General features: G+C 38.9%; 2 protein-coding genes across 6 annotated transcripts in view; one reads left to right on the plus strand and one right to left on the minus strand.

The window, feature by feature from the left end:
- Window positions 1-26,227, plus strand: part of FAM227B (family with sequence similarity 227 member B) — a 175,359-nt gene that overhangs the window by 23,098 nt on the left and 126,034 nt on the right. For both annotated transcript variants that reach the window (XM_054041545.1, XM_054041546.1), the window contains exons 9-10: window positions 2,464-2,590; window positions 8,736-8,876. In XM_054041545.1, coding sequence (XP_053897520.1) covers window positions 2,464-2,590; window positions 8,736-8,876 — 268 coding nt within the window. The remainder of the gene's footprint in view (window positions 1-2,463; window positions 2,591-8,735; window positions 8,877-26,227) is intronic.
- Window positions 15,734-26,227, minus strand: part of FGF7 (fibroblast growth factor 7) — a 119,967-nt gene continuing 109,473 nt past the window's right edge. For all 4 annotated transcript variants that reach the window (XM_054041552.1, XM_054041549.1, XM_054041548.1 and 1 more), the window contains 2 exons: window positions 22,512-22,615; window positions 15,734-21,893 (listed from right to left, as the gene is read on the minus strand). In XM_054041552.1, coding sequence (XP_053897527.1) covers window positions 21,699-21,893; window positions 22,512-22,615 — 299 coding nt within the window. In that variant the 3' untranslated portion in view covers window positions 15,734-21,698. The remainder of the gene's footprint in view (window positions 21,894-22,511; window positions 22,616-26,227) is intronic.

Below are 26,227 nucleotides of genomic sequence, written 5' to 3' on the forward strand. Positions count from 1 at the left end.
TACACTACCCGCCTGAATCGGCGGGTAGAAATCGACCTCTCGGGGATCGATTTATCGCGTCCCGTCGGGACGCGACAATCGATCCCCAAATCGGCGCTCTTACTCCACCTGCGGAGGTGGTAGTAAGCGCCGCCGACAGAAAGCCGCAGAAGTCGATTTTGCCGCCGTCCTCACAACGGGGTAAGTCGGCTGCGATACGTCGAATTCAGCTACGCTATTCACGTAGCTGAATTTGCGTATCTTAAATCGACTCCCCCCTGTAGTGTAGATGTACCCTAAGTTCTGCTGCCACCCAACAGCTAACAAGCTGCTCAGAGCAGTAGCTGAAGCAGAAGCCCTGAAGTGGGATTTTTGAAGTAGGAGAGAGAATGCTTACCTCACCTCCAGGGCCTTATCCTGTAGGTGTGCTTTAAGCACACCTGTTACCTGCCAGACTCTGCAGCAGGTAGTCTAGATGCAGGATACTGATAGATGGCAGCATATTTTTGTGGGGGGACACACAACACAGCACCTGCACAAAAAACATTCAGGGCACAGGGACATATAGAGCCAGCATGAGAAAGGTATCTAAATGAGCAGGAGAGAGAGAGAGAGAGCATTTTGGCAGGTAGGGCATGGGTTACCTAAGCAGCTGACCTGGCATAGATGGCTAACTACAGGAGAGGGTTTTTAAGATGAGATTCTGAGCAGAGATCAGCTGCTTAGATGCCTAAACTCTGCCTTCTCCCTGCTCTTTCCTCTGCATTTCACTACTGGCTTCTGAAAATCCCTTTCTTAGGTGCCTAACTCTCCGTATGTGTTGTATGAGGAGCCTGGGTGCCAAACTCAGTGCTGTGAATACCACTGGGTGGCAGGGCTCGTAGGAGTTAGGCTCAGTGTTGCAACACCTAAGTCCCCTTTGTGAATCTAGCCTTGAAGGACTTTTGAAAATGTTACCTTATGTAGCATACTCCTACTGAAAAGCACAATACAAATTTCTACTAAATCACATGTAAGTTAATGCTGAGGACGTAATTATCAACTTCTTGAGCTAAAGGTCATCTACTGGACCTTACAAGAGGGGCTGCACCCTTCCTTAGGATTAATAGGGCAATTAAAACTAAACTGTCAATTATCTAATATTAGTTAAGCATTTTGAGATCCTCAGATGACACACTATATACTCATATTCTCCTCCTCATATAGGAGTTATGTGGATTTTTTCATTAATTTATGTGAGGTTCTCAGATACTGTGGTGAGCACAAAAGAACATCCAATAAACTAAGACTTACTCTTGATTTTCCTGCCAGTAATTCTGACTCTGAGAGGCTGTGGCATTTGGAACTCCTCCAGTGTGGGGCTGCATTTAAGCTATTACTAGGCTATTTCATCATCATTCACTCTGTATATATGACAAACAATTTACTCTGGCTAGACTTTTCCTGTTGGTGTGTCTATTTGGGAACCCTGTAGCCACAAAGTGGTACAATCAACCAGGAGAAAATAGTCATTAGGTCTAAAAATGCCATGTGCAAGTCCACGAGGTGTTGTTCTGGGTGGGGTCTTGCCTCCCACTCACAAGGAGGAATTAAAAGTAGAGATAGTTACATGTATATTTGTATGGTGTAAGTGTTTAGTATGCAACATATATTATGATATTGCTTGGACCAGAATCCAGATATTTGCTAGCATTTAAAATTCAGATTGATATGTTGCAGCAGCTGTGTTTTTATTCACCCTGCATGACAGATATGAAATTTAAAATAAACTCCTAGGTTTAAATTATTAAAACGAAACATTTGCATAGTATTTTCTTATGAAAATGTTATCTGAATAGACTTTTTTAGCATTATAAAAATGCTGATATGGTGCTAAAGTTAGTCTGCACATATCTGAACCTACATATTCTAGGTAGAGAAAACAGAGCAATGTGGGTGTGGGTGAGAAAGAAAGAGAGAGGAGAGTGACAACTTCTAATGTTAGAACAACATGCTGGCAATCTGAAATTAATACCTGGCTCAAACAATATGTGACCAATGAAATGTGATCCTAAAATAAACATGGCAAAATTTTCAAAAATGCTTATTTTTCATTACATATAGTGATTACTTAAACCTTAAGCAATTTTTTTAATTCCCAATTCACTCATCCATGCTTCATTTGAGCCCATAATGACTCATTCAGAGATTATAAATGTAGTCTTTTGGAATCAGCATTTTACAATTCTTGTTCTAGCTGCCAACCTTGACTTGTACCCTTTTTCAGCAAGGTATTGACCATTACACCTGCTATTATATTTGACAGATATTTAATATTTCATACAAATAATAAAGACAAACTATTTTTGAAAGTATTAGTTCAATGATTACTGCATTTCGCTTTAATTTTTTTATGTAAACAAAATTATAACTATAGTAAAATTAGTACTAAGCTCTTTTTTAACCTTATAATTATTATATTCAGTTTAAGTCTTATTTTGGCAGGTGTATCCTGATTGTTTGTCACAAGTCATCTATGTTGCTTTCTGTGAAGCATTTCCAGAATCCAGTAAATCTTTTGATGATGCATTTAAAGATGGACTAGTGGATTTAATTTTTCAGTGGGTATCAGGTACTGTTAGTTAATTTAAATACATTTTTGAAATGTATTATATTAGGATTTCCAGATTTCTTTCCCTCATCTAGAAATTATTACTTTTACCCCACTAGTGGTATTTAATAATAATAATCTATTACAAGAAATCCTATTGTCAAAGATGCTCTTCTGAGTCTGGAGCATTAATATCTCAAATTCCAACTCTTGGTTAGAGAATGGAAAGCAGTTGGTGGTAGACTGGAAAACAAATGGAGATAATTTGAGCTGATTGTTCATCATCATCTCTGTGGAACAAATGTTCTTACTTATTTAAGGAAACAATTAACCTCGATCTGACTGAGGAAAAATTTAAGTCAATTATTTTGTAGCTGCATGTAACTCAGTACGTTTCCACTTGCACCTTAGCTAATTGGATTTGTGAAAGCTTGTCTAGAACCTTTAGCTTAATTCATTAATGAAATTATAAATTCATTTCTTATTAATTTTAAAAGTTAAGGTTACTTAATGTTTAATGGTACTTTAAGATGCCTCAGCATTATAGAATTTGAGGTTTTGTGAGTGGGTATTAACCTTAGAAATTAAATTTTCTTGCATAATGCCAGCACTTAACATATTTAACGTAACACATCTGACCTTACGAGCTATCATCAAATCTGTAATCTCTGCCTCATTGCAAAGATCTGGGAACTGTTTTTTTTTATATATATATTCTATACCTGTAAAAATATTTAACTTTTGCAGAATTAGCCAGCAATTGTATAATGATCTCCAGGTATATGTATCAATGTCTCCTTATCGGTGAGCTGCAGTCGTGCAGTGCACCATTAGGGTTGCCAACTTTCTACTCACACAAAACTGAACACCCCTGCCCCTGCCCCGCCTCTCCTCCGAGGCCCCGTCCATGTCCCACCCCTTCTCTGAGGCCCTACCCCCCGCTCACTCCATCCCCCACTTTGTCGCTTGCTCTCCCCACCCTCACTCACTCGCTCATTTTCACCGGGCTGGCTCAGGGGGCTGGGTTGCGGGAGGGGGTGAGGGCTCTGGTTGGGGTGCGGGCTCCAGGATGGGGCCAGAAATGAGTTCAAAATGCAGGAGGGGACTCCAGGCTGAGGCAGTGGGTTAGAAAGTGAGAGGCTGGGGGTGCAGGCTGTGGGGTGGGGCCGGGGATGATGAGTTTGGGGTGCAGGAGGTAGTTCCGGGCTGGGGGGTGGAGCCGAGGGGTTTGGAGTATGGGAGAAAGCTCCAGGCTGAAGCAGTGGTTTGGGGTGTGGGAAGAGGTACGGCCACTGGGCATGGGGGTGCGGGTTCTGGGGTGGGGCCAGAAATGAGGGGTTCAGGCTGTGGAGGGGACTCCAGGCTGGGGCAGGGGGTTGGGGTGCGGGGGAGTGAGGGCTCTGGCTGGAGGTGCAGGCTCTGATGTGGGGCCGGGATGAGGGATTTGGGGTGCAGGAGGGTGCTCCAGGCTGGGACCGAGGGGTTCAGAGGACGGGAGGGGAGCACGGGGGGAGGGGCACCGTAGGCCAGATGAAATTAACCATGGGGTTGGATCCGGCCCACTTGCCCTAGGTTCTCTATCCCTGCCCTACACATAGGAGCTGGACAGGGGACATGCCGGCTGCTTCTGGAGAGCTGCGCGGAGCAGAGGCTAGGAGGGTGCCTGCCAGCCACGCTGCGCTGTGCTGCCAACCAGACAGTCAACAGCCTGGTTAGCAGTGCTGAGTGGAGCCGCCAGGATCCCTTTTTGACCAGGTGTTCCAGTCCAAAACCGGACATCTGGTCACCCTATGCAGCATGCTGACTCTTTCTCTGTGACCCTGTGTGAAGGGAATATTCAGGAAGAATCTGTGGTGAGCACAGCAATGCAGCAAGAATGCAAAATCTTCAGGCCATGATTGAAAAAGAAACTATTGTGTGAATATTGGAAAAGAAAGAAGACAGAGACAGACAACGTGAATTATCTCTGTTGGAGGGAGCACTAGAACATCTTCCCCATTAATTAATCTTAAATGTCCTGTGAAACTACTTGGAACTGGAAAGCCTGGGGTGAATGCAGTTTATTCCCTTTTCCAGGAGCAATTTTTTTCAATTTCTATAAAGATTATTACAGGAACCAAGCTTGTCTGGTTTGATAGACGTTCTTTGGCAGCAGAATTTGATTTTGAAATTTTTATTATTAATGTCTGCATGGTCTATTACCAAGGTATAATAATAATAATAGATTTTATTTGCTTTTAATCAACATCCAGACATAGATGAACACAATACATTGAGGAAGAGAGATTTTTTTAAAGGAAATCATGCTTTACCAATCTATTAGAATTCTTTGAGGGGGTAAACAAGCATGTAGACAAGGGTGAGCCAGTTGATATAGTGTTGTTGGACTTTCAGAAAGTCTTTGACAAGCCTCCTCACCAAAGGCTCTTAAGCAAAGTAAGCAGTCATGGGATAAGAGGGAAGGTCCTCTCATGGATTAGTAACTGGTTAAAATATAGGAAATGAAGGGTAAGAATGAATGGTCAGCTTTCACATTGGAGAAGGGAAATAGCGGGGTCCCCTGAGGATCGTTCTGAGACCTGTGCTGTTCAACATATTCATAAATGATTTGGAAAAGCAGGTAAACAGTGCGGGGACAGTAACAGAGTTTGCAGGTGAAGATAATTAAGTCCAAAGCTGACTGTGAAGAGTTACAAAGGGATCTCATAAAACTGGGTGACTGGGCAACAAAATAGAGATGAAATTCAATGTTGATAAGTGCAAAGTAATGCAATGTAATCCCAACTATACATACACAATGATGTTAGCTAAATTAGCTGTTACCACTCAAGAAAAATCTTGGAGTCATTGTGGATAGTTCTCTGAAAATATCTGGTTAATATGCTGTGGCAGTCAAAAAATCTGGCAGAATGTTAGGAACCCTTAGGAAAGAGATAAATAATAAAACAGAAAATATCATAATCCCTCTCTATATATAAAGCCATGGTATGCCCACACCTTGAGTACTGCGTGTAGTTCTAGTCACCGCATCTCAAAAAAAGATATATTAGAATTGGAATAGGTACAGAGAGGAGCAACAAATATTATTAGGGATATAGAGGAGAGATTAAAAAGACTGGGGCTGTTCAGTTTGGAAAAGAGATGACTAAGGGGTGATATGATAGAGGTCTATAAAACCATGACTGGTGTGGAGAAAACAAATAGTGAAGTGTTATTTACTCTTTTACCTAACACAAGAACTCAATAGGCAATAGGTTTAAAACAAATACTAAAAAGTACTGCTCACACCACACAGTCAACCTGTGGACTCATGGTCATGGGATGTTGTGAAGGCCAAAAGTAAAACTGGGTTCAAAAAAGAATTAGATAAGTTCATGGAGGATAGGTTCACCAATGGCTATTAGTCAGGATGGGCAGGGACACAATCACATGCTCCAGGTGTCCTTAACTCTGACTCCCAGAAGCTGGGACTGGATGACAGTCACAAATCTGTCAGTGGTAGGGTAGGGCACCCCCTTTGGGTTATATGGGGAGTGCACATGCTTGAATCCAATTACTCCATCCCCACCCCAGTGGGTGCTGTGGGGCATCTTTTTAGCAGGCTGGCAACCTTCCAGATGGGGACTCTCAAGTCCCTTCTCTATGTCCCTTGTGATGCCACCAAACATCCCATAGTCAGCAAAACAGGCTAAACTAAAGAAAAACTTGTAAGCAGGTCCCTCCAGGATATGGGACTCTGGGAGTATCAAGGTCCACTTCAGAGCTCACTGGGACAGTTCAAGTCTCTGTTCTTTTCCCCTTCTACTCAGGGGTTCTGCACCCTCCTTCTGCAAGGGCAGGGGCTCAGTAGGCTGTCAGTCCTCTCACCAGGGCTGGAGAAGCTGAACAGTTTGTTCCTTTCCCAGGGTTGCCCCCATCTGAATGGAGTTCCCTCTCTTTTAGCTCCTCCTCCAGTCCTGGCATGATTTGCAGTAGCAGCATGAAAGGGCCAATCCAGCTCCTTATCCCTTCCATGCTAGACGGGGTTTATATACACTGTCACATAGGGACTGGATCGTCCATAATTGCCATGTACTGTTCATTCATAGAATATCAGGGTTGGAAGGGACCTCAGGAGGTCATCTAGTCCAACCCCCTGCTCAGAGCAGGACCAATCCCCAGACAGATTTTTGCCCCAGATCCCTAAATGGCCCCCTCAAGGATTAAACTCACAACCCTGGGTTTAGCAGGCCAATGCTATCCCTCTCCCCAAGGTAACAAGTGAAAGGGGCATTTTTGACTCCTCCCCTCCTCAATGTCCCCTGGGCTGGAATTCTACATTCCACAGGGCCAAATAAGTGGATAAAGCCACAACCTCAGCGTATCTCCTCTCAGCAGTGCCCTATAAGTACTGCATGCTAACCAATTGCGCCACTGGAACATTCCTTCTGAAGCATCTGGCATTGGCCACTGTGGGAAGACAGGATACTGGGAGACTACTAGATACTGACAGACCATGGGTCTGACCCACTATGGCCATTCTTATGTTTTTAGACTGAACTTCATCTGGACTATTGACTATATATCAGATGCAGACTACTTTAGCGCTTATTTGTTTACATTTTAGCCAATGTGGGCTTCACTGACATGTGCATTGGCACTGTGTGATAAACATTGCGCTGCTGATAAACAGTAGAAATATATTTTATATACCTATAAAATGCCAAAAATGTTTTTCTCTATATTTCCCCCCTCTATTGAAAAGCATTGTTTTTCAGGCAAAAATTACTTTGATCTACCAGGAGACAAAGAGAAAATTACTCAGAGAAAAATAATGCATTAAAAATCTCATTTTAGGAGGTCTCTACACACCAAGGTCACAGTCTACCACTCCTCTCTGCATATGCTGTTTTACCATGGCAGGACTCCTTAGCAGTCAGAATAATGTGCTGTGGATTATATTTTTATTGCTTCTCTGGGCAAGAACAAAGTTAATTCCCAGTGAGACCTTGCTGCTCTCAGCAGCATACATGTTAACCTGCTGAGGGATAAATGTGCACCATAACTCCCAGATGGGTCTTGCACTGGCACGAGCTAGTTAAACCCAAGAATCTAGCTTGTAATATGTCTACTGTAAATAGACAGTGGGCAGAGTTATCAAGAATTCAGTCGGACCAAATGCCAAAAGATAACTAGAAGACCACTGCTGTGGCTTGGATTCCATATATTTCTGGAAATACTGAAACGTTTGGGTTAGAGGCAGTAAAACACTACTGGCAAGGAAATAGAAAGCCACTGAATAAAGCAAATTATACATCCCTGCCAGGATAACTTGCAGCCTTAACAAAATCTTTCATTGTAAATGTTTTGTAATGTCAAATTACCAGAATGGGAACAACTACAAAATAAAGGTATTTCTCCTCTCATGAAATATAATTTAAGATATCCATACACAAAATCAAGTGGAAAAGGAAGTTAACAAAAATAGTAAATTAAGATAATGAAATGAAAACAAAATATTGAATAGTAAAATGAGCATTCAAGGTCCAAACCTGGAAAGAAAGACTGTTTTAAAAAAAATAACACTACTCAAGCAAGTGAAAGCCTAGCCTGAGCCACAACAAACTTTGTTTAAATTAGCCATGTGTCACCAAATACATGAATTTTAAAGAAGATGTGCATTTCAAAACTCTTGAAGAAAAACTGACACTACTATTTCTAATTCCACTGCAGATGGTAAAATGCATGAGTATTGGTTGTGCAGTTAGAGCAACAACTGCTAAAGACCAGAATACTTGGTAAAACCCTCTAAACACTTTCATAAAATGGTAGAAAATAATAATAATAAGAAAATAATATTGTTATTCCAAAGGCTGACATAAATTAAGAATCTCTGTTAATTGCATAAAAATAAATAATAACCTGCACAAAATCAAACCGTGAGCCTGATCTTGCAAGCACTCATACCTGTGCTTAACTTTAAGAATGTGAGAATTCCTAGGGAAGTTAGTGCGATTGCTTACTATTTTAAAATTAAGCACATGCATAATTGTTTGCAGATTAGGGACCTGAAAAGGAATCAAAAGTCTTAACTTCATTTGAAGGATAACATGTTTGGTATAGGATAGCTTTCAAAAGTAACACCAATTACTTCTTTCTTTTTCTAAAGTTAACTTATGCTTTTCAGGTCTAAAGCCACAGAAATTTGCTTGGAAGAAATGGAATCTAGATGGCCTGAAGAAGCCCACAGTAAATAGTAGCAAGAAAGATACTATTACCAAGGCACCAGTTAAGGGATCTGGCAAATCCAAAGCAGTCATTGAAGCTTGTGAGTATTTTTTAAATGCACAGAATGCATTGCAGCATGAATAGCTGAATGGAACATACAGAACTTTGCAAAGTCTAATATAATTGTCAACAGAAATCATTATTCACACTTCCATTTTATTTTGTAAAGGGTATCCAAATGAAAAAATTATAATAATTGGGAACTTTTGGATTGACTCATACATATATCTTGCTGTTTTGCTGATATTTGCATTTAGAGAAATCAGTAAAGAAAAAAATGAATGTGAATGTCAAATACTTAAAATAGCTGCTGCTATGAGGGCCCCATATGGCCATTCATCTATTGTGCAGAGATCCCTTTCTCCACTTCATCCAGTGGTACATGAGTCTTCCTCTTACTCCTTCCTGCTGCCTGGCTCCTATTTCCACCAATAACCTACTGTTACCATTTTTTCTCCTTGCTCCTGGTGGACCAGCTCTTTCACCACTCCATGTCTTTCTTGCAGGGCCGGCTCCAGGCACCAGCTAAGGAAGCAGGTGCTTGGGGCGGCCAATACAAAGGGGCGGCACTCGGTCTGCTATTGGGGTGGCACGTCCAGGTCTTTGTGGGGAATTCGGTGGTGGGTCCCTCAGTCCCTCTCTTCCTCTTTGAGCTGCTGCCGAAGTGCCGCCAAAGGGGAAGAGAGGGAGTGAAGTACCCGCCGCCAAACTGCCACCAAAGAATGGAGTGGCGCAATTGAGCTATCGCTGAAGTGCCACCAATCGGCTTTTTTTTTTTTTTTTTTTGGACACTTGGGGCGGCAGAAAACCTGGAGCCGGCCCTGCTTTCTTGATCCTTCCCACTGCTTAGCATCCTACTTCAAGCCCATTCTCTTGATGATGCCAGCATACACCCTTGTTCCATATCATTTCCTGGTTCAAGTTCCTCTACTGGGGGGAGGGTCCAACCTATGATGCCGGATGGTCTAAGTGGTGGCCCCCAGTCTTGACAATTTATATTTGATTATAAATTGAAAATGTATTTTCTGAGCTGCATCCTATGATCTTTAAACTGAAGAGTTTGAATCAACCCCATCTCTATGCGGCGAAAGTAGGGAGAGCTGCTTTTCCACCTGCCTCCCATCAACTCCTCTGCAGTCTCAGCAGCAGCTCTCCTGTGAACTGAAAGTGCAGTAATCTCCTCAGCAGCATCCCCAATGGGCACCTGCTACACTGCAGGGGAGAAATGATAGAATGGCTGTGACTGTACCAGATCTGCTTCACTGTTGGGCTGTCAGAGCCCCAGTTCAGGAACTTGATTGGCTCTGTTTCAGTCTAAGGGAGACCTTCTCCTAGCCAAACACCAAGAGCAGGAGAGGGGGAAAAGTTGCGAACCATCAATCTGTTCCATATCCTTGATTCTCTGCTCCAGCCTTAGCCCCAGTGGAAGTTATGGCATCAGGGAGGCTGCTCTAACTTGTACTTGTTAGTTATGGAGCAGAAAGGATGGGCCAAGGGAGCAGAGCAGGGCAGATTAGCTGTCCCTAAGTACTGATTGTGCGCCTCTGATCTTTTTGAAATAATATGTTTGGCTCTCAGACTGAAAAGGTTGGACACCACAGCTCTATATCATCACCTGCCTATAGTGTTGAATGAGCACTTCATTCTGCATTAACTCTGCTGTGTCAGCTTGTTCAATATGACTCACGATCAGCTCTAGAAGATAGAGGAGTAGAATGATCACAAGGTGTGTTTTATGACCAGGGCACCTGGCTTTGGACTAACGTGCAACGATTCTCACATAGCTTGCCCATAGTGAAACCACAGGAGAACCACTCTAGTCTGACATTTATTGAGTGTGCTGTCTAACTGATTCTGAATAGGGGCTGCAGGATTGGGGCCCTACACAAAAGGTGTTTTACTTTTTATAGGGCGTTCTTTTATTTACAGAATTATTTTTGCTTGTATGAGCTGACCATGCATATCTACTGCATAATAAGGCTGGGCATCTCTCAGTCTTCAGTTGTTGACTTGTAGCCTTCCTTGCTCTTCTTCCTTGTTCTAATTTCTATATTTCTTTTCAAGTACAATAAGTAAAGAATGAACCACAATTGCATTAAGGAATGCTGAAATTAGCACTGTCATCAGGCTTACTGTATAATTCCCTTCTTACCACTCAGGTTCCAGTCTCAAAAGGAGGTTCTTGCTTTCAGTATTCTTTATTTATATGTCGCTTAATCTGCAATAACACAGTTTAAAAATAGAAGTTTATGTAAAATACTGAAGGGACATTTTTAGGAGAATCTTTAGCTTTTGAAAAATGATAAGCTTGTACAAAACCTGAAACTAACAAAAACATTTGCATGAATTTTCCAAGTTATCATGTTTTTGTTTTTAATGAATCAGATTTCTCTTGCAATCCTGGAACCCCATCATTGTGCTGGTACAAGAGAACAAGAATATTAAACTAAGTAGAAAGTAAATATATGTGCAGCAGGTTAAGTAAAACACTCCCTCTTCTGGACATGATCCTCTTCCCCTTACTGGAGCTGTGCTATCTATCCACAGTAGTTCCTAAAGTCATAGGGGCTAGAAGAAGAACAGGAGTACTTGTGGCACCTTAGAGACTAACAATTTATTAGAGCATAAGCTTTCGTGGACTACAGCCCACTTCTTCGGATGCATAGTGGGCTGTAGTCCACGAAAGCTTATGCTCTAATAAATTTGTTAGTCTCTAAGGTGCCACAAGTACTCCTGTTCTTCTTTTTGCGGATACAGACTAACACGGCTGTTACTCTGAAACTTGTCATAGGGGCTAGAGTAACCCTGTGTTTGACCCCAAAAGAGGAAGGCAATGATTTGATTTGTGTGGTGTGTAATGTACATGGTTCTCTCTTATCCTCATTCACTAAATGTGGGAAGGTATTATTGTTATAACTCATACTTTTAAACCTCCCATCCCACCATTTACCATGGTCTTTTAAGGGTTGCAGGAAACATGAAGTCCAGTGAACTGTTCTCATTTATGGCAATTGAGAGGCTGGTTATATAGACAACCACATGATGCCTAAAGAAGAATCATGTTAGTGTGGTCTGTCACTCCCCAGAAGAAAGTATTTCCTAATTTCAGTGGTACACAGAGGCCATAATGACAATAATCCTTAGCTCTTATGTGGTGCTTTTCCTTTATAGGTCTCATAGTGCTTTAGAAAAGGTTAGTATCTTTATCTCCATTTTGCAGATGAGGAACTGAGGTTCTGAGATGTGAAGTGATTTACCTAAGCACAGTGGGTCAACTGCAGAGCCAGGAATATAACCCAGGTCTCCTGACTCCCAATCTGGCATCCTATCTACTAGACCATGCTGACTCAGCAGCCAATTACCACATAGCCATTTTATTCCCTTATAACTGGTGTTGTCCAATGTAAAATTAAATCAATGTTACGCTGGCTGTCTATAAGGTACATATTTTGAGTCCCTACACATTGTTCCCATAAAAAGGGAGACTGGGAGCACTTAACTTTTATTACCGAAAATATTGCTAGCCTGAATAATAACTTATAATACTAAAATGGTTATGAAAAACAGACTAATAATGGAGATTTTTTTAAACAAGATTGGTATATTGAAACATGTTTGTTTGGGGTTCCTTTGTCAGGCGGGCTTGTACTGTTGTTTAGAGTAGAGCTTAATACATAAAGGTGTCTAGTGGGATTTTAAAAAGTGCCTAAGCAGGTTAGGCATCTAACATCCATTGAAATTATTGCGAGTTATGCATATAACCTGCTTAGGGGCTACTAAAAATCCCCCTAGGCACCTATTTGCATCTTTAGGCACCTTAAAACCTTTGAAGATCTGGCCCTCAATCGATTTCAGTGGGAGTTACGAGTGCTCAATGCTGCTCAAGAGGCACTCAATACTTTTGCAGGATCAGACCCTGGACCATCATTACTGGAAGAACTGTTCTAAGAATGACAGTAAAAATACTAAGACTTCATAGGTAAAGAAAGATTCAGATAGCAAAATATACTTCCTCAGGAACAGGTCAAAAAATACTGTAATTTTTAAGTATGAAGTATGTTCATCTGTTTTAAAGTCCTGTTCTTGTTGGATCCCCACTAAAGGAAAATATTTTATTTCCTTTTCTCATTGTGAAATGATTTCTTCTTACTTCAGTTCTCTGTTCAGCTGATGACGTTAAAACCCAGACTTTACAAGTGTAGAGCTTCTTAAAAATTGAAATAAAAGGGTTTTTTTTAATGAAACAAATGGTTAGTAGTGAGTTAAAATCTGTCTTACAAACAAAATTGAAGAAAATCTCCCTTTTTAGGTCTGGAATGTAAGCAGTTATACAATTTCAGTATCTGGAATGCCTCAGGATTTACAAGCAAGCTTGCTTAAGCGAGTGCATTATTAGATTATTTACAAGACTAAGGTTTTTAATGCTTGATTTTCTTTATACTACTTGAAGTTTTGTGTAATTTTTAAAAATACTAGAAAGTATAGAGATATAATATAAAATAATTTGGATTTACACTCTGGTTTTTCAAAGTGTTGTTAGAAGTTTTAGCTGTCTGAATCATTAAAGTTAACAGAAGTCTCATGTTTAAAACCTCATGTAATTCCTTAAAAAAATACTCTTTGGAGTTTGTTTTAAAGTGCAGGTCTACTCTAAAAATGACTATGTAAAATTCCATGTTTATTGCCATTAAATACTCCATATCAAATTTGCTCCATTTTCAAGTGAAAAGTTTTGCTAACTGCCACCTCCGAAAACTCAATCTGGAATGGAAAAAACAGGCTGAATTCTTTCTTTTTCATGAAATATTGTAAGTAAATTAAGAAATAATCATGAAATTCCTGAGTTCTGACCTCAGCTTTGACTGTGACTGCATCTCTTGCTTTAGGCGAATCAGCTATCTTCTCTGTCTCAGTTCCTCCAGCTGTAAAATGGAGATTATTATGGGAATAATAATACTTTCCTAAATACTTCATTGGGTGTTGTAAAAATAAATCCACTTATTATTTGTAAAGTGTTTTGACAATTTAAAAGTACTGTGTAAGTGCTATTCTTATGTAAGTGTAGTGTAGTGACAATTGCTTTCTGTGTCAGTATTAGCTTGCTGCATTTATACTAGCTTAGGACCTGAATCAACGAAGCATTTACCTTTAAGCACATGAGTGTTCTGTTGACTTCAAAGTTCCATCGACTTAAATGGCGCTAATCGCATGCTTGAAGTAGCTTGCTAGCTTGGAACTTTTGAGAACAGACCGATTATGTGTTCACCCAGAGACCAGATTATCTATAAAAGTGCATTGGTTAAAAAGAACAGTATACTTTTATAAATATGGTTTCTTACTTGTTGGATAATAAATTAACCATGTGGCAATCTGAGTAGCTGGTATAATTTCTGTGATAATATTTTAAAAGGCTGCAATGTAGAACTAAAAGTGAAAAACAAATTATATATTTTATATTTTAAAGGCCATGTAAATTGGACAGTTTTGCCACTGTTAACTTTATGCTATATTATACATGTATTTTACCGCAATAGACATTTAATAGTGTAAAACATATTACAAATACAGCAAAAGATAAATTTATATTTATCTCATGCAAGGAAGACATATTTTCAAAAAATCAGACTTAAACAAACTCAGAGAACTGATATGTAGGGTCCCATGGGAAGAAAATCTAAGGAAAAAGGAGTCCAGGAGAGCTGGCAGTTTCTGAAAGAGGCAGTATTAAAGGCACAGCAGGAAACTATCTCAGGGTGAAGAACAGAGAGAAAGAACAGTAAACCGCCAATATGGCTGCATTGGGAGCTCTTTAATGACCTAAAAAAATCAAAAAGAAATCCTACAAAAAGTGAAAACATGGACAAACTGCTCAAGATAAGTATAAACGAATAGTGTAAGCATTGTAGGGATAAAATCAGAAAGGGTAAGGCACAAAATGAGTTACACCTAAGCAAGAGACATAAAAGGCAATAAAAAGAGATTTTATAAACACATTAGGAGCAAGAGAAAGATAAAGAAAAGTGTAGATCCACTACTTAGTGGAGAAGGAGAGCTAACAATGGATGACACCAAGAAAACTGAGGGGTTTAATGCCTATTTTACTTCAGTTTTCACTAAAAAGGTTAATTGTAACCAGATGTGTAACACAATTAATATTAACAACAAAGTGGAAGAAACACAAGCCAGAATAGGGAAAGAACAGGTTAAAAATATTTAAATAAGTTAGATGTCTTCAAATGGGCAGGTCCTGACAAAATTCACCCTGCGGTACTTAAGGATCTAGATATAGCAATCTCTGAACAATTAGTGATTATCTTCAAGAACCCATGGAGGACATGTGAGGCCTCAGAATACTGGAGAAGGGCTAACACAGTGCCTGTCTTTAAAAGGGGGAACAAAGAAGATCCAAGGGAATAAAAGACCAATCAGCCTAACTTTGATACCTGGAAAGATATTGGAACAATTAACAAATAATCAATTTATATTATTGCCCGATCTTTAGATTATGTATTACCTCTACCTCGATATAACGCTGTCCTCGGGAGCCAAAAAATCTTACTGCGTTATAGGTGAAACCACGTTATATTGAACTTGTTTTGATTCACCGGAGTGTGCAACCTCGCCCCCCCTCGCCGCCCCCCCGAGCACTGCTTTACCACATTATATCTGAATTTGTGTTATATCGGGTCGCATTATATCGAGGTAGCAGTGTAATTATATTGATTACTTAAGAATCCCCAGTTATCACTTTGAGGGTTCACAGGTTCTTGAACCCTAGATCAGGCACAGTATTATTTAAATTATTATATAGTTAGGAACCCCGATGTGCACAGTTACAACACTCACACTATAGGAACTCTTTTATATTTACAAATATAGTTTATTAATACATTTAGCACAGTCACAAACACCCCAGCTTAGTAAGGTAGATAGAGCTACTACAGAATGTCCATCTGCACATCCATATACTCACACCTTCCCTTGTAGAACAACCTGAAATATTATCCATCGTCTTCCCCATCACCATCACATCAAAGCAGAATATAATGCAAAGCAGTGAATATAATAAAGGCAAGCTAGCTCACTGGGCTACAGGGTGCACCTAGAGGATCATAGGATGATAAATAACAGCCAACATGGATTTGTCAGGAACAAATCATGCCAAAACAAGCTAATTTCCTTTTTTTATTACTGATCTAGTGGATACTGGGGAAACAGTAGATGTGAGTTGTCTTGATTTTAGAAAGCAAACTAGGGAAATATAATCTAGATGAAATTACTATGCGGTGGGTGCACTATTGGTTGAAAAACCATAGTCAAAGAGTAATTTCAATGGTTCGCTGTCAAACTGGGGGGATGTATCTATTGGGGACCTACAGAGGTCGGGCCTGGGTTTGATACTATTCAACATTTTCATTATTGACTTGGTTAATGGAGTGGAGAATATGCTTATAAAAATTGTGGATGACATCACACTGGAAGGGGTTGAAAGCATTTTGAAGGACAGGATTGGAATTCACAATGACCTTGACAAATTGAAGACTAGTCTGAAATCAATAAGATTAAATTCAATATAGACAATTGCAAAGTACTACACTTGGGAAGGAAAAATCAAATGCACAATTACAAAATGGGGAATAACTGGCAAGGCAGTAGTACTGGGAGTTACAGTGGATCACAGATTGAATATGGGTCAACAATGTGATGCAATTGCGAAAAAGGCAAATATAATTCTGGGATATATTAACAGCATACTCATACTTTCAGTGCCTGGTGAGATACTATTGACAACAGTTAGTTCCCATTTTTTGGTCTATTAGTCTCTATTTAAGAGCAATCTTTGGTCAAACTTAGCCATCCCTTCCCCTCCCTTACATATAGAGTTCCTGCTGCCAATAGAAGTTCAGTGCAGTCTGGAACAATTGTCTTGGAATTAGTTGTGCACCAGCTAGTAGTTCTGGAAGGTGTTTGTGTAATAACAAGTAGGTAGCCATATTTAGTTGCGTGTTGGTAGTCAACTTGGGTTCTTAGTGCAGTTCAACAGCAAAGCACTGAACTACAGATAGATACATTTACTAGAACTGCACTTAATTTAATTTGAAAAGGTGCCAGAAGTGGGAGTGGAAAAATAGATGGCAAGGGAAGCAGCTGGGCTGACAGAAGGGTTTGCACCCCACTTGTATACAATACAATTGTATACTGGGATTGATGTGAGGATTGTCTTCAAAAATATTTGAAAAAGAGTAAATTGGAAATATTTTAATACCAAAACAAATCTGACAGCCATTCCTTCTTCTTTTCCTTTGTCTTTCTATCTTTACATTTTTAGGATCATCTTACCTTTGGTTTGGTCAGTTTTGGCTAATTACCTCTGTCACTTTCTAACATCCAAACTCATTTTTCAGGTTTGAGACTGACAAGATGTATATTTTCTTGTGGGATGGATTTTCAGGATCAGATCCTTAGATACTTGCATAATATCGAATGGAAGTTAGGAGACAGTGTAAAGTTCCCATTTGTGCTGCCCTGATCTTTGTGCTTCACTGTGCATGCTTTCCACTATGCACTGGGTTAGAGCAACCTAAGGACTGTTCTAAGTTACACTGGCCTGTAAAGGCCATAAGGAGCTGAAGGCCAAACCCAGGAGAAAGGCATAACAGTGATTTCCCAGTCATGGCCCGTTTTCAGTAACCGCACTGCTCTTCTCTGCTAAGTTTACAGCAAGGAGAGCAGTGCGGAATCTAAGGCCTTGTGCTAACTCTATGCTGCTACAGGATCACCCTTGCAATTGGGGTGATCCTCCCTGAACCACTTACTCAGCTTTTGCATCCAAAGTATGACAGCAGGACAGCACAAAGTGACCACAGCCCACCTGAGGATCTGATCCTTTATTATCCCTCTTATTCCTCTATTTCTGTTTTATTGTTCTTTTCCTCTTCCATTTTATCCATCTTCTATTTTTTCTGGTTATATCTGTTAACCCTTGTTTCTTTATTTATTTCTTCTCTACTCGCCCATAATCTCAGACCTTCCCCCCCCTCTTTATTGTTGTTTTCTTCTTCCACCTGTGTAGACGCTTTCCTTCCCTTTGTACCTGAGCTATCTCTCTCCCTTCCTCCCCCATAACATGCTGTATTTCCCTTCCCTTTTCTTTGCACAAACTATCACTTTTTTTTACCCATTGTCTCTGACTTATATCTTATCTGTGATTCCCTGTTGTCACTCCCATATATGACTCCTTTCAGACAGCTTATATTCTGCTGAGCTCTTTTGAAGCACTAAAACATCTTCAATTACCATAGCTCCACCTAGGGAGGCAACATAGCACTTCTGTCTACTGCAGAACCAATTCAGCAGCATATGAGGATGCATTAGGGGGTTTGGCAGAGTAATTTGGATGATAGGTACAAATGGCATCTCATAAATGTTGGCATCCTGGTAACGATCCTGGTTACCCAGCACAGACTTTTTTTTAACCTCATCAAGTTTCCATACATCATGTATGTGCACCACTATAGAGAACAAAGTTCTTAGTATGTGTTATCACTGACCCTTGATTAAAGGTTGGTTCCAAAAGTCTATTTTGTACTGTAGAATAAAAATACTAACTTAGATTACTTATTCTGGTAAATTAGTTTTGAGTAGTCAGATTTGTTCTTTAGTAGATGGTTTGATAGTTTTGGCTCTTATTGCTAAAGTACAAATGAATTTGAAATAACGATGTGTTTTATAAAGCACTTGAACTTGGATAGAATTGAGAACTTCATGGGATGCTCTCTACACATTAATGTCAGGAAAATGTTAGCAATAGTACATAAATATATATCATAGTCCTTGGAACATATCTAATTCTATTCTTTTAGTGGAAAAGACAGGAAAGATTTTAAATTACATGAGCACTAATATTACAGAAAATCATTTTAAGTAAGTTGATTTCAAATAACAGAGGACTGGATCTCTCCACACAGTAAACCTTGTGGGACAGAGCTAAGGGAAAATAAACTCTGCAAGGATCACCTTGGCCACTTTGTCTTTAATCATGCCATCTGGGAGGGTGAGGTTTGTGTGCACCTGTAGAACTGGTGAGGGGACAGTGTGCATCTACCCGGCTCCACCTATACCTAACACTAGTCCAATCACAAGAGGGGAAAAGATATCCATGAAGATCTTGGGGGCACAATCTGATCCAGAATAGTTAATTATTAGTCAGTGATTTAAAATCTTTTTTAAATGTAACTGCAATTATAGTATTAATTTTAAAATCTAATTTTATTTGATTAGAGAAGCAAATCTAATAACTGAGAATTTACAATACGTCTCTTCCAAAAGTATGAGTATGAAATTACTTATGGGTCCATATGTTTAAAAGAGCTCATCTCCTATTTAGGCACCTAAATGGCATGGCCACATTTTCAAAAGTGCACGTATCCAGTGGTTCTGATTGAGAGCAGTGGCTGTGAGTATGGAGCAGACACACTGCTTCATTCTACAGCAACCTCACATGCAGAATTCCCTTAAAATCAAACAGGTAGGCTAGTCCAGATAGAAAAATGACGTTTCACCTCTCCATGCCAATAATATTTATCATTTTATAATACTTTTTATATTCAAACATTTAACAAACATTGGGCTAGGTAGTTTCCCTCCACAGATAAAGGTGATGATCCGTGTGTGAATGATCCTCTATGCATGGATCAAAGGGAGTACGATCTGGCCTGTTAATTACATTGCAATGATTTTAAATGTTTTTGTTTGATCTTGATCATCTTTCCTTATAAGCCGGCAGTCTTCTTTGCAACATGAACATAGATATTCAGCCTCTTCTGATCCTTGATCTTATACAGATAGTTCAAGGTATCACAATGTCAGCCGAATAGGCAAGGCAAATATCAAAAAGTGCAAATAAAAATGATCAACAAAGTTTAAGAAACATTTGATCTTACTGCTCTTTGTTTGAATTACCTAATCATAAGATCTTTAGAAAAGCCAACTCTGATTCTGGATTTAATTTTAAGCATGTTGGCATATGGTTGCGTTTTAAATCCAGCTTCAATAGAGTAGCTAAACACAAACAATGTTAGTGGGGTTTCATTTTTTGCTTTCAAAACTTGATTAACCTAGGCCTGGTCTGCTCTAGAAACTTTTGCCAGTACAGTAATGTTGGTTAAGGGTGTGATTTTTTTTAAAAAAACATTTCTATACTGGCAAATGCCCTATTGTAGATGCAGCTCAAGAGTCTGTAGCGGAAAATTGAGCTTTAACTCCATTGGAAACTGCTTTGAATCTATCTGAGGTTAATGGTGATCATCTAACAGCTGCTTTTTAGTGTAATTATTTGGTGATCTCTGTCCATTTCCTATAGCAGACAAGTACTCGTATAATATTAACTGGCAAATTTGTTGCCAGACTGAAGAGCGAGGGCATGAATTAAAGTAGAGACACTGAACTATTCATGTGGCAATAGTTTATTGAACTATTGCTTTACATCTGTGGATAGAGGATTTAAATCTCTAGTGTCATGAGGTTTCATTGTTATTGGCTAGATTTTCTGGACCATTTCCCCAGGTGGTGTAAATTGGTGTAGCTCCATAGAACTCAGTGCTGATTTATACCAACTGAGGATGTAGCCCAATATCCACATCCTTACTATATCTGCTGTAACTCTGGGAATACTATCAAACTTAATTGGCAGGAGTATGTGGCAAAAGATTTTTTACATTTTTGGGTTGTTCCCTGTGAGACTTCATTTGTAAGAATTGCTGCAGGCTGTCATTTTTGTCTGCCATCCAGGGCACATTGGCAAGAGTGTTGTGTACTAGACTTTGTGTCTGGTCATAGAAAAAAACCAATGCAGCTCAGCCAGACCATTTTGTTATTCCTTTAGAATTAAAAGCATATGAAACAGATGCAGCTTAATAAGTTTTTTTTATAAATAACATCAACTTAAATAACTTAGAACAATAAAGTTCAAATATAACTTAAAATAAAGTTTAATGCTGTAACAAGAGAAAAAGCATGAATAACGGTGGAAAAACAATATTAAAAGCCATATGCCCTAACAGGAATTATACAAAAGATAGGTTATGTTACATAAAAAACCTTAAGATGTCTGAATTTTTACTTCGTCGTTATATAAAATGTTATTTTGTGGAAAGTGAGATGAAGTACATTTTTATTTATTCCCTATTCCTATTATTTTACATACACTATTTTGAAACATCTTTTAGAGCAGCATTAGGTATTTGTTCTTGTTAATACATTTGACATTTTGTAGTGGTGCAACCTTAATTTTCCAAACAAGCTTTTTTTAATTGGAATATGACAGTAACAAATTTACAAGATTTAAGGTTTTTTCTGATCCTAGTTTATGTATAGTTTATCAGTTTCTCTGGGAACTATTTAAAATACTGCTCAATCTCCACGTTTAGTATTTGACTTGATAATCTGACAAATCATTCCAGCAGCCTTAAAGTCCGACATATTTTACATAACATTATCATCTGCTTTATTATTATTATAGCAGCCAAGTTTAATAAGCAGATAGGTTTTTTAAATAAAATATCATCAGATAATCAAGTCATGACTTACTCTTAAGGGTAAATTAATTTAAGAAACTACCCAGTTACTATTACTAACATAATGATTGTACAACTCTTTACAATTTTTTACAACTTTTAGTTACTAAATCTGATTTTGTGTATATTTTCAAATCTTTTTAATGAAGTCTCTTTAAAATAAACATAAATGCGCAAGTCCAGCTTGTTCAGTTTTTCAGTAGTATTCCAGCCTCTCTTGATTACTTGTTCAGTCTTCTTAAAAATAATCTTCCTGCTGGAACTAGTTCTCTATAGATCATATATGATTAGGATATTGCCAAAGGAAGAAAGTGGGATGCTTTGTGTTCTTTCTTTGTTTTTTTACCTTTCATAGGGACACCTTTGTGGTTTAATGTCACAAACATCTCTTTCCCTTTGTTTGTCCAGTTTGCTGAAGCATAAGTATTGTAATGGTTTTCTTCAATCAGTTCTCTGAAGTTGCAGTCCTCATTGCATACTTTCTGTTAAGAGTGAATGATAGCATAGCATAAAATTAGCACTTTTGTTCTTTAAATACACAATGGGCGTGAGGAAGTTGGGGGAAGATAATTAATAATAAATAAATAATAAATACTATTTGTTATTAAAACAACAAGGAGTCTGGTGGCACCTTAAAGACTAACAGATTTATTTGGGCATAAGCTTTCGTGAGTAAAAACCTCACTTCTTCGGATGCATAGAGTGAAAGTTACAGATGCAGGCATTATATACTGACACATGGAGAGCAGGGAGTTACTTCTCAAGTGGAGAACCAGTGTTGTTATTAAAATACTCAATCAATTACTGAGGTCTCTTCAGTCTTAACTAACATATTTTATGTTTTAGCTTTGAATAGCCTCCCTTAGCAGCTGAAATATTTAACAAGAGGAGGATTTTTACTAAAACAAGATTAGGGATCTAATCTTTAGTTTCTGTTACCAGAAATAAAAATCCACCATTGCCATAGGATAAAGATGCAATCCATTTCCACTTACTAGCAGTAAAGTACACACACTGCACAGATGTTATGTAAAAATCAGCAGAAAATGTACACAAGTATATATTTCCATAGTATAAGTTCTTTGCAGTATTATCAGTACCTTTCCATAGAGTTTTCCAGACTTGTTCATTGCTAGAAAGTATTCACTTTCCACACCTTTGATTGCCACTACTCCAACTGCCACTGTTCTTATTTCCAGAATACCTGCAAAGGAACACATTGACGTCTGTAAACTTTTCATTTGCTTCTTCAGTTTGTCTTAATGATTCTACAATACTTCTGGTTTTATTTAAAATCCTAAACTGGTGAGAGTGGTTATTAAAATAAAAAGTTAATGTAGTTACACATATGTAGTGCAGACAAGAATCGATCATGGTTTTCTCTTTAAAAAATCTCCTATATATGTATACTCACACCCACTCACAACTAACTCTGCATGTCAATTTCTAGTGCTATGTTTCCCACTCACCATATTATTCTAAACTGTACTTGCATTTTTTAAGAATCAGACTGTTTTCTTAAAATTTCTCTGGTTCAGGTTTCCAGTTGAAAGAAATACACATGTTTTAGCCAAGATTCACAGAATTTTTAAAGATCACATTTAAAAGATTTGTGAGAATTTTACCGGTGTCACCTCCTTAAGAAGCATAAACCTTAGAACTTGCAAATGATGGAAAACAGACCACAGAGTCTTAAGGAAGATAAAGTACCTGCTTGACCTTTACAGGCTTTGAAAACTGTCAGGAACTGAAAAGATATCTGCATTTGAAGAGAAATAATCAAAAGCTACAGTACTATCAAAACTTTCTTATTCAAATATCTTTAACCTAGAAAATTTGGAGTTGCCTTAATTTTGTGTTGACTGGTAGATGCTATTAACAAATATCCACAGTTACTAGTGTAACACAAAATACTCTTTGTTGATCAAAAATATGGAATTAAGAGTACACTGTGTAGTTTTCAGATTTAAGTATTTTAATAGTTTAAAGAATACAGTAATTTTGAGTTTGGGCCACACCTTTTCTGATATAAGGCCATCCTCAGAATAGTTGCTACCTAGCTTCCTCTTCTGACTTTCTTTCTACAGAGGGGTCTTTCTAGCTCAGCCAATTCCATTCAGAATCCAGTACCTAACCAAAGTGTGCTAGGCAAGAGAGAGAGAGGATTAAGGGTATAACCTTACATCTTTGACAGGCAGCATTTTACCCAAGTTAACCACCTCTTTCCCAAAGTTCATTCTTGATTGATGGTACAGAATCCCCATTCCTATCCACTTATGTATCAGGAATGTGCAGTGGCAGTATTATCCATCATCACTATAGTAATTCAGGAGTGTTAATGTCACATTGTCCTCACCATAGTGTGAGTTTTTCACCTGAAGGATGCAGACCTCCCTCCCAAGCAAGACTTACATTTAATTTTATCTTTGTTTACAAATTTATGCTCATTTTTTGTGAAGTGGGAGGGAGGAGTGTGTGGGCTGTGGTTGTGGTTTTTGGTTTGTTAATTTTTTATAATCTGGTGTCATCTGTGCTACTGTATCTCCCTGTTATATGCCCTTTTCTACATTCTCTTGCCCTTCTACTTTTTACTCTTCCCTTTTGCTTCTTTAGTCTGTTGCCTCCTACTCACTTTGCTTCCATGCCATCCCCAGCCTATATACTTTCTTCCTTTTGTTTTTCCTACCACCAGATCTAATGCCTCTTCCCTTACTCTGTGCTTCTCTGTTCTTTTATCTCTTCTCTGATACTTCTCTACTCCACTGTAGAATCTACCAAACTTCAAATAAAATTTTCAAGTTTTTAACAAGTCTCACTCTGCGTGCAAGCATTGCAAAAAGGATTTGAGCCAAATAACTTCAAAGTGAAGCTCACCAAAAATTGTATTAACTTTCACTTTAAATTTCATGGTTGTTGTGAAACCCGAGTGGAGCATTCAAACCAGATGATTGGCCTGCAACTAACCAATTAAATATATGTTTGACATTTCTCAGCTGTGTGGAAAGAAAATGAGTTAAGTATTTATAATGACTTCACAGAACAGAGTAGACATGCCTGAGTAGACTGCTATTGATGGCTAAGATAGTGTACCTGTTGAAAAGCAGGGAGGCAGGCGGGCACAAGCCCGCCCGTGTCTGAAAGCCCCTCCCCCAGCCTAAGGGGAGGAGCTACTGAACCCAGGATTCAAATAATTACTGGGGACAACTGATGAATAACAGGGTCAGGAGTGAGGGTCATAGGTACAAAACCAGGGAGCCACAGGCTGTGTCAAAGAGCAGCATACAGTGAGAAATAATATTACTTTTAAAAGGGAAGATGCTAAAATCTGTATTCTAAGAAAATGATACTGTATTAAACTTGGAATTTCTGAATTTGTAATTTTTAGCCCATTATTTCTTAATTTAGTGATGAAATCCACCATTATATTGATTTGTTTTGGGGTTGTTGTTTTTTTGACACATGCCAAACTCATACTTGTATGTTATCTGTCAGCCTTCAAGTAAATTGGGGTATGCCACAGTCTTGCCTGGAATACCGGGAGAATCAGGAATCAGAATTATAGGACCAAACAAATAATCATAACATCTCTAAATCCTACCCTGGAATGTGTGTGCATGACTCCCATTGAAGACACTGGGAGTTGCATTCAGGTATCCAAGGGCAGAGTTTGGCATTACTTGTTTGGTTCCTGAATTATGTATAGTTATTGGGGATGCTGAGCCATTTTATACAGCCTACCTTGCCAGAATTGAAGGACTTTGTTGAATAAAACCCTAGCTATTATAATTATACTCTATAAATGTGTAAAAAGATAGTATCAATTGCAGGTTATATTAATAAATTAGGTGGGTTTTGCTTCTTATTTCCTGAAAATCCTTTTTGTAAATAAAAATCAATTCTTTTACTATGCTTGAGAAAAAAGAGATAAATGAGGATTCTTATTTTAAAAATATATGAAGCACTCTTTGGCTTATTATTACATGGCTCTCGTAGCTTATATAATAAATAATTAGGATCCTATCTCAGAAATCTTTCACCCTCTGATCCACAGAGACTGTGGAATGCCAGGAACATTATTAAGTCTTTGAATGTCACTTTTTTGAAGATGTTCTGCTCCTGTGTGTTGGTGCCCTAGACGGTAGACTTTACATGCACTATCTAATATTACATCACAAGGTGTTGGGAAGAATAAAGTATCTTTATTGCCAGTAGAAGACTGTGATAAGTGATTTTCCCAAAGCCACAGAGGGAGTTAGTGTCAGAGTAGGACTGGATCTCAGGAGTTCCTGATTCTCAGTCCTATGCTCAGAACACGCATCCCTCTCAAGATTAACTCACATATAATGTAACAGAGTGCTCTCCCTTTAAGAGCTAGGAGGGCAAGGAGTTGTCAGCCCTGTTCTGGATGGAAGTCCAGCAAGTGGGTGTTGGGAATCAGCTGACCCAACTGGACAGCATCTAGTGATTGGGTCTGATTCCAGGCTACATGATATAAATGAAAGCCCAAGGTGCATGAAGGAGCCTGCAACCAAAAGAGAGCTGAGAGTACGCTCTCCTGTGGCTAGAACAGAATGCTGTAAGAGGACAAGCAGGCCCTATCTATGGCTACAGGAGGCTAGAGGGCCCTCACAATCTCAGTTGAGACGAGGACTATAGCTTTTGTTGTTGGTTCATGTTTCCTTTTGCTAGATATTGCCTGTTCTAAGAGTATGTCGACACTGCAACTGGGAGTGTGCTTCCCAGCTTGAGTAGACAGACCTGTGTTAGCTCTGCTCAACCTAGCATGCTAAAAGCAGCAGAGTAGCCAGGGGGAGCA

Source organism: Malaclemys terrapin, chromosome 10, assembly GCF_027887155.1.
Source record: "Malaclemys terrapin pileata isolate rMalTer1 chromosome 10, rMalTer1.hap1, whole genome shotgun sequence".
NCBI lineage: Eukaryota > Metazoa > Chordata > Testudines > Emydidae > Malaclemys > Malaclemys terrapin.